Here is a 13,422-nt window from a genome sequence, read left to right on the forward strand (position 1 = left end):
GAGTAATAAAGTCACTGTGTGGATCTGATGTGACGCTGACAGGAGAGAGAATATTTAGACATCAATGCAATGTTTCCATTTACTGATGACATCCTATAGGAAACATAGCGATTTATATCTGATAGACTGATAAAGTAAAATAAGTCAGCTGATAAAGCCTGCGTGCAATCGGACGCTTTCAGACCGATGAATAATTTAATTCATTCATTCATGTATTCAATGGTAACACAAAGAGCCTCAGTCCTGTAAGATAATATAAAATATAAATATATTCCACCTTATGATGTATTGTAGGCTGATCTCTATGAACGCAGCATCAGAGCCAAAGACAAGGTAAAAATGAAAGTGAAACTGATCAGTGTCTGTTTATTTTCCGTTTATAATCTCACTAATTTAATCATTAACACTCATCAATTCCTGCATTAATTACTTTCTGCTTTTACTGCAGCAACAGTGTTGTTTTTGGTCTGAATTATGGATTTTAATTCTTCATATTTTAAAAGTATTTTAAAGTTAATCCTTGATTGTGATTGGTCTGACGCTGTAATCTCCACCCCTGTCACAAGAGCGTGCACGTAGCCAGGCTGGAATCAACTCGCTTAACTTAGCGAGTTGTAATCCAGATTCATAGGACAGCTTCTGTCTGATGGACAATGTTTGGATAGGTGAAGCTTGCTAATGGAGATCAATCCAGGATATAATTATCTAGCTTCGTAGTATAGTACACCCAGTCACCAGTTTATCTGGATACTATTTGGACTGCAACACTGTTTGGTAAAGTTGGCAGATATTCACAAATTCGGACTTCCAGCATCAATAACTCCTTAACCAAACGTCATCGACACACAAATTATACTTCTACCATCAGTGTGATGATACATGGTTATTTTATATCAAACGCAGCAGAGTAAAAGTCCGTCTGTCAGGTGTGGTGAGATTAAAACGTGAAGCTGTCGTCCTAGTTTCCCGTAAATATCCAAATATCACACAAACAGAACCAGATTTGATTTTAAAACAATAAATCGCTGCTTGTTTGGTTTTTGGTTTTTCCGTTTTCCTGTTTCTGGTTTTAAATTAATAAAGCAAAAAAAAATCAGTTTTTTTCTATTTTTAATTTGGTTTTGAAACAAAATAACCAAAGAACAAAGGATACACGGATTCATATCACACTTCCATAGAAGCCTCAAATGCCCCAGTAATAAGAGGACCATTATTTAGTAAAGAATTTTTAGTTATTTACATTCCTAATTTTCTTTAATATTTCTAGAGCCCACCCATGGTAGTTTTTCATTTTGTGAGGCATTGCATAGTTAAAAATAAAAGAACACAACTCTAATTTGTCATGTATTGTCACATTTTCCATATATTTTGATGCTAATTACTTTTTATTGGATATAATATATCAGGTAAAAATCACCAGTCGTTAGTGATGGTGTTAATAACTTTAGCGATAGTGTTCTAGGGTTAATGTTGGATTACTTTGTTCCCACAGAGTTTACCACCTTCACGAGCGCCTGGTGAACCTACGCAGTGATTACAACCTGCGACTGAAGTCCACCGTCACTACAGAGCAGGTTTCCCTGAAAAGCTCCCAGCAGAGCACCATGAAGGTGCGCCCCGAGTTGGACGACGTCACCTTACGCTACGTCCAAGACCTGCTGGCCTGGGTGGAGGAGAACCAGCACCGCATCGATGAGGCTGAGTGGGGGACCGACCTGCCTACGGTGGAGTCCCAGCTGGGCAGCCATAGAGGTCTTCATCAGACTGTGGAGGACTTCAAATCCAAGATCGAACGAGCTAAGGCTGATGAGGTAAATATCAGGATCATCATTTCAAGCTTTCTACCAGGGTTTTTAGGGTCAATTACATTTTTTTAATTACAATTACATCTTTTATTATCCATGTTCAATTACAAATCAATTATGATTATGGTGATTGCCAATTAAAATTACAATATTTTTTTCCCTTGAAAGTCAATTAAAATTACGTTCTTAATCACTAAAGTTCAATTACAATTAATTACAATTACTGAGCCTTTAATAAATAGCCTCCTATAACTTAACCTTCCTCTTCTGATAGCTTTCTGTTAGCATATCTTGTCAGCTGTATAATACACTAAAAAACATTATCTAACATGAAATTTAATTTTTGTTTTGGGCGTCTAAACCTTTTTTGTGTCTGTAAACCACTCAATTTCACTTTTATTTTTTTATTTTTTAAAGGGTAAATCTCAAGGGTAGTAAGAAAACTTGATATGAAACATATTTTGATAATTATATATGTGTAAGCCATAGAATTGTAACATGGTTCCCAAGTTTTGCGTTTAATTAAATTGTAATTGACAGTTTTGTATAGAATTTTCATCCCAATTACAAAGTACTCAATTACAATGAACTCAATTGCAGTTCAATTATGACTACAACAGCAACAAATTACAATTACAATTATAATCACATCATAATTGTAATGAATTATTAATTACACAATTACAATTATAATTGACCCCAACCCTGGTTTTTACAAATATTTGTCAATTTAAAAAAAAATGTATAGGGCAAAAAAAATTCTTCCAATATGCTTTAAAACGTTGACTTATGTCGTAATTTGTAAATTAAAAAAAAATGATGTGGATTTATGGGGGAAGGTTGGTGAAATCATCAATTATGTATTGATTACGTTAGGATTTAGCAAAAATACTGCTCTTTTCCATTCATTAAACTTTTTATTGTGGACTGTGATATTGTTGGATATACATGGGGAATGTATGTTGGTTTGCATATTCATGAAATAAATAAATGAAAGAATGATTGAATGAATAAATAAATAAATAGAATATAATAAAGTTTCTTTACACTAGGAGATGGAAATATAACTTTAACTCATTCGGTTACCCTGGTGTTCCTAATGTGTTGATAATATTTTTGATCATGTAACATTAATTATTAATTATTGCAAAGTTTTTAAAGTCACTAAAAAAAAACCAAATATTTATTTTACACTCATAGAACTTTATTATTCCCTCTTCTATAATATGTGATTGATCTTCCTATAAATGCTTATTTAATGTGATAACATCACTCTCTGGTTTACGTCTCTCCATAAACATTTCACTGCACTGCTTCTTTGGTTCTAAATACGTTTCTTTGTACACAAGCTTAGACAATGGTGACAAACGTCCTGTTTTAGTTGATAATTTAGTTTACTTGGGTGCATGTCATGTCCTCTTGCATTTCATTAATAAAAATGTATTTTTAGTTTATGTTTCTTACTTGCTTTACAGAAAAATGAGGTATCCATATTTGTTATGTGCATTTAATGTGCTCTTTTTTTTTTTTTTTGTCACAGAGTCAATTATCACCCCTCAGCAAAGACAAATACAAAGAATACCTGGGAAAACTGGACCTACAGTATGGCAAACTACAGGTAAATATATCAGACCTTTTTTTCTACACCTGCTTTTCTCTAACTTTCTACACTCTCCAAAAATAATATTTATTCTTGTTATTTAAATGTTATTATTTTATTTATTTTTTCCTAAATTCAGAACTCCTCCAAGTCCCGCCTGAGGAACTTGGAGTCTCTTCATGCTTTTGTCAGCGCAGCCACGAAGGAACTCATGTGGTTAAATGACAAAGAAGAGGAAGAAGTCCTCTTTGATTGGAGCGACCGCAACACCAACATGACAGCCAAAAAAGACAATTACTCGGTGCGTTGTCGAGCGATCAGAGGGAGTCTGTGTGTAAAGTGTGTGTTTTATCCCTGATGATAATAATCACTGGTGCCCTCTGGGTGTTTCAGGCTCTCATGAGAGAACTAGAGCTGAGAGAGAAGAAGATCAATGACATCCAGGCCTTGGGCGACAAACTGGTCAGAGACGGACACGCTGGGAAGAAGACAGTAGAGGTGACTGTGATAAACAATAGGGCAGAAAAAAATAAATAAAAAAAGAATTGGGCCAGGTTACAAAATTCATAAATTGATTTTCCTTTCAATAGCCTGTTAATAAATCATAAAATCTAACATTTAAGACGTTTTTCCTACCATGTGTAATGCCTTGCTGTGAGCTCAATTCCTAACGTAAACATGAATATTTATTACTGCACCAAATTAGAGATACTTTCTACTATTTACAGCGTTAAAGCTCTTAGAATTTATCCCACTTTCAAATAAATATACTGTGACTGAAATATTGAAAATCAAATTGAATTGTGAATCAAATCGAGCCCTTGTGAATAGAATCAAATCGACTTTAAAATGTAAAATAAATAAAAGAATAACAGTTAAATAGATTTTAATATTATGCAAGATTTTTAAGTAATCTTGCATAACATGAAGATTACTTCAAATCTTAAGTAATCCTAAAAAATAAGATCAAATTACATTTTTAAATTATTTACATGAATATATAGATATATTTTAGGATATGGATATTTAATTTAAATCAGTTATACTCATTAATTGATCAATTATACAATTGGAATTTAATACTTAAATAGATTTAAATTTTTAGTATTTTTAGATATCAAGATTACTTAATATTTTAAGTACTCTTAGAAATCAAGATGACATTACATTTTAATATTGTATACATAAATACAGTAAATAAATACTTGTATATATCGCAACATTTATTTTTTTCCACATTCAAAAAAATTTTAAACTGTAACTGAAATATCAAAAATCCAATCTTGAATCAAATCGGGCCCTTATGAATAGAATCAAATCGATTTGGGAAATCTGAATCAATACCCAGCTCCACTAAATGACACTTTTGATTGAGTGACTGAAGGATGGTGACCAAAAGCATTAATCCTATCATTGTGGATCCTTCCAGGCTTTCACAGCTGCCCTGCAGACCCAGTGGAGTTGGATCCTCCAGCTGTGCTGCTGTATAGAGGCTCACCTTAAAGAAAACACAGCCTACTACCAGGTATGGTGGAGTACTGTGCATTAGTGTGTGTGCATAGAAGCAGAGTGGAGATTTAAACCAGGGTCTTGTTTCTGCAGTTCTTTGCTGACGTAAAAGAAGCTCAGGACAAGATGAAGAAAATGCAGGAGAACATCAAGAAGAAGTACAGCTGTGATCGCACCACAACTACCACCCGTCTGGAGGACCTGCTGCAGGACGCCGTGGTGAGCACACGTCTCATTTCTGGCTTTGAAAAAAATATTAACAACGATTTGGGGTGTAAAGAAATAGTTAACTCACGATAGGATATGGAACTCCATACAGGACTCACGACAGAAAATACTAACAGTACGATGTAAAAAAATGTAGAAAAAAATTTCCAATGAAGAGTCACAATTTGACTATAAGACAGTGTGCTTAGGTTCACAAACAAGAAAGGAAAACACATTTTTATTGCTATTATTTTTAATTTCTGTAACTCAAAGGTACAATATGTAGAATTTTCAACTTTAAAATATGTCTCAAATGCCTAAAATAAAAAAAATGAGTGTTAAGAAACATGTCCTTAGCTGTCATGACATATGGGATTTTTTTTCAGACTACATAGTTATTATATACATTAATAAATATTGCCGGCCCGGCCAACCTGTAGTACCTATTTTCCACCGGTTGGGTGCGTATAAGCCTATTTACAGCAGAGCAGTGTCTGAACTAGGTCATCTCTGGTAACAGACATCCATCAAACAGATAAAAGGTGCGCTACCCGTGATGTTTACAACAAACAAACAACTGCTTAAACATCTTCAGTCATGAACGCATCACAGATGTAAAGCAGACGATATACATCGGCCCTCATGGCCCCACCGAAAACATTTGCAGGGTGTAGCAGAGAACATTGTCACCTGTACATTCAGTGGTCAGGACCGGATATGCCGGCGGTGTCGGTTTTACTCAGTAATATGCCACCTGGTGGTGGCAGAAATTGCTTGCAAATCTCACATACTGTACGGTACCTTTAAGTTTCTAAAGCTGTATTATGGACCTGTCAAAATAAATCCAAAATGCAACTTGAAATGTTCAGCCCCCACTGTAACTTAAAGAATGAGTAAGTAAAGTTGCTCAAATTAAGCAGTGTTATTATGTATGATGTTCTACATCACGGGTGCCCAAACCTGGTCCTCAAGGGCCCCTATCCAGCATGTTTTAGATGTTTCCCTCTTCCAACACACCTGATTGAAATGACCAGGATCGTTATCAGGCTTCTGCAGAGCTTGATGATGAGTTAAGCATTTGAATCAGGTGTGTTGGAAGAGGGAAACATCTAAAACATGCTGGATAGTGGCTCTTGAGGACCAGGATTGGGCACCCCTGTTCTACATGATATGACACTTGATTCATGTGTTTCAATATGGGAGATTTGCTTTACCATGGAGGGATAGACTTGCTGTCAGTTGTAAATCACTAAGTTAGACAGGTAGATTACGGCATTACAAGGCTCTAACAATGTAATTCTGCCTTCGCTGAATGCTAGCGCGCTCCCGTGGGGATGCCGATTTTGTTGTGGGAGGGGGGGGGCTGGGGGGGGGGGATTGGCACAACACCGCTCAATTGACACACTGTTCTGTATCCAGACAAACGCGCACTGGCCGCTGTGTTTGCTCTTCCAATGTTGTTCCAGCGGTTATTCTATCAGTGCCTCACTACACACAACAGACTTATGAGTCTACTGAACATGTAGTTGTCCGCGAGGGTCAAATGTCATCGTACTGCTGCTCAACTTTTTTACTTGTTTTTTTTTTTCGTGAACCTTTGAAATTTATATCGCAGTTTTTTCATTTCGCGAAATTTTGTGCCACGGAATTTTCATTACATTCCTAAAAGCTCTGGGATCTAATCTGATTCTGTTTGGGGTTTGTCTTTCGATTCAGGAGGAGAAGGAACAGCTGAATGAATTCAAAAATCAGTTGACCAACCTGAACAAGAGAGCCAAGAGCGTTATTCAGCTGAAACCACGCAACCCAAGCCATCCCATCAAAGGCAAACAGCCCATACAGGCTGTGTGTGACTTCAAGCAACAAGAGGTTAGAACAAGCACCAGTGATCAATGTTAATCACTCACAGCCTCGTATTTCCTAAAGAACCTGATCACAACCCCTTCTTATTGTTTCAGATCACAGTCCATAAAGGAAACGAGTGTGCTCTCCTCAACAACTCCCAGCCTTCCCAGTGGAAGGTCCTGAGTCGCTCTGGAAACGAGGCGGTGGTGCCTTCTGTTTGCTTCATGGTGCCTCCAGTCAACAAAGAAGCTGTGGACAGTGTTACAAAGTAAAAGCACTTGATCAGTCATAAACCATGTCATTGTGTCTGATCTTCCTTTTGATGGACGATGTTTTAACGCTACTCTTGTGCTGCAGCCTGGATGCACAGCATCAGCAGATGGTTTCCATGTGGCAGACGCTCCATATCGACATGAAGACTCTGCTGTCTTGGCAGTACTTGATGCGAGACTTCACACTGATACGCTCCTGGAACATTAGCATGGTGAATATTGAAGGAAAATGTTGTTTGCTTCTGCGACACGAGAGCTCATTGTGTGATAAATACTGCATTGAGCTCTGTTGGCTTTGGATTTAATACATTTCAGTTTAAAGTTTAGTTTTGTTACGTTTGAGTTTTGCTTTTTATTTATTTTTGTTTTTTTAAACCTGAAAACTGATTGAATCATATTTAGTTAATGTGATGTAACAGTAAGGTGACACATTAAAAATAACATTTTAGGGTAAAAAGTAACTTTAAAATGTAAAAAAGTTTTGATAAATAATTGTGATGGATTTTAATATCATGCAAGATATTTTTTTAAATAAAAGATTATTTAATTAAACAAAATAAATAAATTACTTAGATATATTTTTGGAGTTAGCAACTTTTACGTAGTTTATATATTAGTTATAATTGTTATTTGATAAATTATGATTATTTTGGACTGATGTCAATTTTCCAAAAAATTTTAAATTAATGTGAAATAAAAAATACAACATTATTCCAAACTTTAAATGCTGTCATTTTTTTGGCCTCCAGTAATTGTGAATAATTACCTTTTTTATTCTGGGTGTTAGTGTAAAAATATTCTATTTGTTTATGGATGATAGTGTCCTACAGATAACCTGGGGTAGATTTTGGAGCTTTCAGTTTGTGTTAAACTCTTATTTTAGTGGATTTTTGTTGATCTTTTTTTAAACCAGAGTTTTTGTGATTCAGTTCTAGGCTTTTGCACTTGTGTGCAAAATCTGTTTTCTACCCGAGTGCATAAAACAAACCCAAAAGTCTATCAATAAATCCCACTGCATCATACTGGTAAATTGTACAAATGTCATTTGTCGTGTTCTTTTCCACCATGTGCAGTTGAAGAACATGAAACCAGAGGAGTACCGGCAGACCATGAGGAACTTTGAGCTCCACTACCAGGACTACCTGAGGGACTGTCAGGACTCACAGCTGTTTGGACCCAATGACCGCAAGCAGGTGGAGGAGGACTACACCAAGCTCACACTGCATTTTGACAACCTTCTTCGCTCCATGGAGAAAGGTATGATTTCTTTGCTTTTACAGCAACACATTGCAGTTTTGCCTCTGCAAATGAAAATTCACAGTTTATGATGAACAATTCACATTGTAGGACTAATGGCTGTTAGGCCCAAAGGTGAGTAACAGGAAGCCGGTAAAACCTCCATGATGTGTGTATACGCTTCAGAGCCTTGAGCTGGATTTTCACACCTAAGCATGATGGTTTATATGACACCTGCAGATGCACTTTGCTTTGATCACCAGTGTTTTTTTTTGTTTTTTTTTGGCAGCTCTGTATCAAGTGTGTTCAAAGTTAGGCAGATACTGTATTTTCTGCTTTTTGTCGCGCAGAGAAATCCTATTGTATGATTGTGAACTAGCTGGCTCTGAAAAAAATACATGAAGAATAGCATGAAGAACTCTGCTTTAAATGCTGCAGTCGAACAGAATGAATGAATTGTCTGCAAGGGATGTGTTTGATTTAAGCATCAAAATCACTGCACAAACAGTACACATGTTGGAAAAACACTCATCAGTACATGCCCTTCTGCTGTAGAGTGACCCTGATGCTTTCTCTTAGGTCAGAAAGATGAGACTCTGTGTAAGAACTACCTGTCTGAGGTGAAGGACCTGCGACTCCGCATTGAGGACTGTGATACTCGTACAGTGGCTCGCATTCGCAAGCCGGTGGACAAAGAGCCTCTGAAGGAGTGCATGCAGAAGGCCACGGAGCAGACGGTACTGAATATCATCACACTTACATTACATCTTAATAACAAACCATGACCAAATTCAACAAAGAAGAAACTGTATTAAATATGTTTCATATTTATCATGCTGTGGCAGATTTAAGTCCATCATCCATAGCTCTATAAATAGTTCCTGCTCGAAATAATAGAACACAAGACTCATAACTCACTAACAAAGCGATGTGACCACTTGGGTTGGGTAGGCTCGTTGCAAATCTGGACCACCAATGACAACTTCATATGTTTCTGCTGGCAAATGTTAATTCAATTCAAATCAACTTTATTTGTATATAAAACCCAACAAGATTCACATGAACAAGTATTTAGCCATCTAACAAAATTAACATCATAAAACACCATTAAAGAAACATAAACAATTATTTATCATAGCCTCCATACTCTCCCAACAAGATATATCTCATGACACGGCAGCACATCCGTTTTTTGTGTTGGAAACACAGAAACACAGAGAAAATGACAACAACAACAACTCAGAACAGCATCAGTGAGGAGCATCCACAAAGCCAATCCTTCCTTTTGTACCATTCACTGTGGAAATATTAAACATTTTCTGACCTTACCTTTGCTGAAGGTCTGGTAGCTCAGGTGTTGGTCTCCCATCTTTTAAAAGCTGTCGTAAAAGCGTAGAGAGCTGCCTTTTTACATAAATGGTTTACATTTTGGGGAACTGACCGTGCATGCGCAAACACATAAAAACACACTATGGGGCCAGAGGCAGAGGAGCAATGTGCTTTTGGGAGAGGGTGTGGCCTCCTCCTGCCTTACAGCGGAGTGAGACTGTGCAGCGTCTCTGCTGTACCTGGAAATCGCGATATTTAGTCCTTTGGGATGTGAAAAGCACAAAATGCTGACACTTTCAAACTTATAGGTACTGTAGGCTATCGAGAATGGAAAAATAAATAATGTATAATTATATTATAATTCAAACAAATAATCAAAATATCAATTCACCCTTGGGTAGGCACTGCCTACCTTGCCTACCCTGACTGCACGTCACTGGACACAACCCAGTGAACAAAACAAAAAATCTGCTTTCACACTCTATGCTCTCCAGTATGCCCACCATAGTGTCCCGACTAAATATAAAGTCTGTAACAATCTAATTTTGGAATATATGTTTTTGATTTGAACTTAGAAATATGTGCAGGGTGCGCATAACTTGTTTGACAGCACCATGCTTGGTGAAAAATAAAATGTATTTTTTGTAACCTCTTCACAGGAGGAACGAAATAGAGGAATGCGTGAATAACATAAAAAAAATAGAAACAACACAGAATATATCCCCATCCTCAAATCTTTGATGCACACATTCATGTATGTGTACCCCTAAATATATATGTGGAAAGTGGTTAGCGTGACGATTTAGAGGTAAAAAAGTATCGGTATTTGTTTTGGAAAACTAAAAATAATGTATTGACTTAAGATATAGAGAGATGTAGAGTGGAAATCAGGTAATAGTAAATCAAATATTTAAATTAAAGTAATTTAATTTAATGTCGGCTTGATGTGCTAAGTAGGTTATATAACATTTAAAATATATTATTTCCAGAAGATTTTAACAGTGGTTTCTCTCCACTATACAGAAAGTTCATGTGGAGCTTGACGGCCTCAAAAAGGAACTTAATAAAGTGTCCACAAAGACCAAAGACATCCTGGCCTCCCCTGAGCAGTCGGGCTCTGCTCCTGTGCTGCGGTCAGAGCTGGAGCTCACTGTGCAGAAGATGGATCACACCTACATGCTCTCCTCAGTGTATCTGGACAAGTACGTCCTCAATAATTCCATCTGAACACTGTGTCCGCTATCTGTGTCTCTCTATCTACCTTATTCACTTTGTGTTTGATTTCAGGTTAAAGACTGTGGAGATGGTGATTCGTAACAGTCAGGGTGCTGAAGGGGTCCTCAAACAGTATGAGGACTGTCTGCATGAGGTCCACACTGTCCCCAGTGACATCAAGGAAGTGGAGGCTTACAAAGTAAAGCTCAAGGTATACAAGCACTGGAGAGTTGTCATGACTCCAAATGACTTTCACCAACCTTTTACAGTAAATGACTTGAATACCTTTTTGCAGAAAATGCGAGCTGAAGCCGAGGGTGAACAGCCAGTGTTTGACTCCCTGGAGGAAGAGATGAGGAAAGCCTCCGCCGTCAGTGAGAAGATGTCTCGTGTGCACAGCGAGCGTGACGTGGAGCTGGAGCACTACCGCCAGCAGCTGTCCAATCTCCAGGATCGCTGGAAGGCTGTGTTCTCTCAGATCGACCTTCGCCAGAGAGAGCTAGAGCAGCTGGGTCGCCAGCTGGGTTATTACCGCGGCAGCTACGACTGGCTGATCCGCTGGATCGCTGATGCCAAGCAACGGCAGGAGAAGATCCAGGCTGTCGCCATCACTGATAGTAAAACGCTGAAAGAACAACTCGCTCAGGAGAAAGTATGACATGTGACCATTGATGCAAACTGTGGTGTTGTAAATCTACTGAGCAAATCTAAACACAATGTAATGCCTTTTTTCTAACAGCAACTATTGGAGGAGATTGAGCAGAACAAAGAAAAAGTTGATGAGTGTCAAGAATATGCTAAAGCATACATTGACACTATTAAGGTGAGTGTGAAATACTCTACTTAGGTAATGAGTGGTGTCATGTAGAGCATTGGTTCCCAAACAGGGGTACAGGAGCACATTGCAGGGGGTACTCGGAAAGATTTAACAATTAATTAAAAAATTAACGGGAAATGCTCGTAGTTCCTTTTTAGGCTATTTCTTTGGACAAATTCACCACAGACTAACAGTGCTATTGCTTCATAAAGTACTATATGTTCTTGTAATTTGTTGAAACATAATTATTTTATGCTGTAGAAGCCATTTTATCATACTTCTGACAATAGGAGACAATATTTATTAGCTACATTTTACAAAGGAGGCCATATTTACTTACTGTTGAAGTAATCACAAAAAAAATTCCATGGTATTTAATCAATTATTTATTTTCTAAATAAATTCCTCTATAAATTCCATCCATTATTTTTATCCATTTATTTTGTAGTATAAGCCTTAGGGAACCGAGGTTGTGAACTAATGAGACGCATTTAGGTGTTTAGGAGAGCCCGCTGTCCCACAAATGAAAATGCATATTAAATTATGGCGAGGGTACTTATGATATAAAGAAGGGGTACACATGATTTTACAAAAATGCAAAAGTGGTACACGGGACAAAAAAAGAGTGGGAACCACTGATGTCGAGCATTTCTGAAGTTGTTGTGTTCATACAGGACTACGAGCTGCAGCTGATAGCCTATAAAGCTCAGGTGGAACCTCACGCTTCGTCTCCCCTGAAGAAAACCAAACTGGATTCTGCCTCTGACAACATTATCCAGGAGGTAAGACTCATACAACCAAAACCCAGAAGGAATCTGTGGATGTTACACAATCATTGTTTCCCCTTCACTAACCCTGTTCGTTTTTCTCCCCTTGTCAGTATGTAACTCTGAGGACTCGCTACAGTGAGCTAATGACTCTTACGAGTCAGTACATCAAGTTCATCACTGACACGCAGCGGCGCATAGAGGACGAAGAGGTGCGTAACGACTGCCTGATGGTTCCAGACAAACTAAACCTTAACAGTTTTTTAACCAACAAACCAAATATTTACCTGACCCACCAGCCACGGCACGCATATATTTACAGTGTGTGCACGCCCACAAACATATGCACATAAGGGTGACAAAGACTTATTTTGCAGTGGATATGCATGAGTCATTGGCATGCTGTAGCTGAGTCCAGCAAATTAAGATTTAAGATGATATTTCAACTGTTAACAGATACTGCATGAGGTGTCAAAGTAGGTACTTTTAGTAGTTTTAGAATACAACTCTAAGGGGCTGATCTACTAAGACCTAAAATAAAGGGTACATAATTTATTGTGCTCTACAATTCTGTGGAGGCACTAAATTGGTGCGCATGAAATGCACAATATGAATATTGCAGAGCTGTGAGGGCAAAAACACCAAATAAAATTTGAAGCCACTGAATTGGAGGTGACAACGGAGCGGCAGGTGCAGTTCCCTCTAAGCAGATAACTGCACAAACTTTTAATTATTTTAGAGAATACATGGAATTTATTCCATGATCAAGGCTACAATATAAATATAAATGAAAGTGACAGACACAATCCTGATTGTTTGG

At 37.5% G+C, this 13,422-nt stretch overlaps 1 protein-coding gene across 20 annotated transcripts in view; it reads left to right on the forward strand.

Moving 5' to 3' along the window:
- LOC114477761 (plectin-like) overlaps positions 1 to 13,422 on the forward strand; it is a 171,791-nt gene that overhangs the window by 140,284 nt on the left and 18,085 nt on the right. For 16 of the 20 annotated variants that reach the window (XM_028470324.1, XM_028470338.1, XM_028470326.1 and 13 more), the window contains 18 exons: positions 1,493 to 1,811; positions 3,346 to 3,423; positions 3,545 to 3,706; positions 3,799 to 3,903; positions 4,835 to 4,930; positions 5,008 to 5,133; positions 6,838 to 6,990; positions 7,080 to 7,234; positions 7,324 to 7,450; positions 8,312 to 8,495; positions 8,586 to 8,609; positions 9,054 to 9,211; positions 10,827 to 11,005; positions 11,091 to 11,229; positions 11,314 to 11,670; positions 11,758 to 11,841; positions 12,510 to 12,617; positions 12,716 to 12,814. In XM_028470324.1, coding sequence (XP_028326125.1) covers positions 1,493 to 1,811; positions 3,346 to 3,423; positions 3,545 to 3,706; positions 3,799 to 3,903; positions 4,835 to 4,930; positions 5,008 to 5,133; positions 6,838 to 6,990; positions 7,080 to 7,234; positions 7,324 to 7,450; positions 8,312 to 8,495; positions 8,586 to 8,609; positions 9,054 to 9,211; positions 10,827 to 11,005; positions 11,091 to 11,229; positions 11,314 to 11,670; positions 11,758 to 11,841; positions 12,510 to 12,617; positions 12,716 to 12,814 — 2,653 coding nt within the window. The remainder of the gene's footprint in view (positions 1 to 1,492; positions 1,812 to 3,345; positions 3,424 to 3,544; positions 3,707 to 3,798; positions 3,904 to 4,834; positions 4,931 to 5,007; positions 5,134 to 6,837; positions 6,991 to 7,079; positions 7,235 to 7,323; positions 7,451 to 8,311; positions 8,496 to 8,585; positions 8,610 to 9,053; positions 9,212 to 10,826; positions 11,006 to 11,090; positions 11,230 to 11,313; positions 11,671 to 11,757; positions 11,842 to 12,509; positions 12,618 to 12,715; positions 12,815 to 13,422) is intronic. The other 4 variants (XM_028470327.1, XM_028470321.1, XM_028470322.1 and 1 more) reach the window with 1 other exon arrangement.

The sequence above is a fragment of the Gouania willdenowi genome, chromosome 16 (assembly GCF_900634775.1).
Source record: "Gouania willdenowi chromosome 16, fGouWil2.1, whole genome shotgun sequence".
NCBI classification, from domain to species: Eukaryota; Metazoa; Chordata; class Actinopteri; order Blenniiformes; family Gobiesocidae; genus Gouania; species Gouania willdenowi.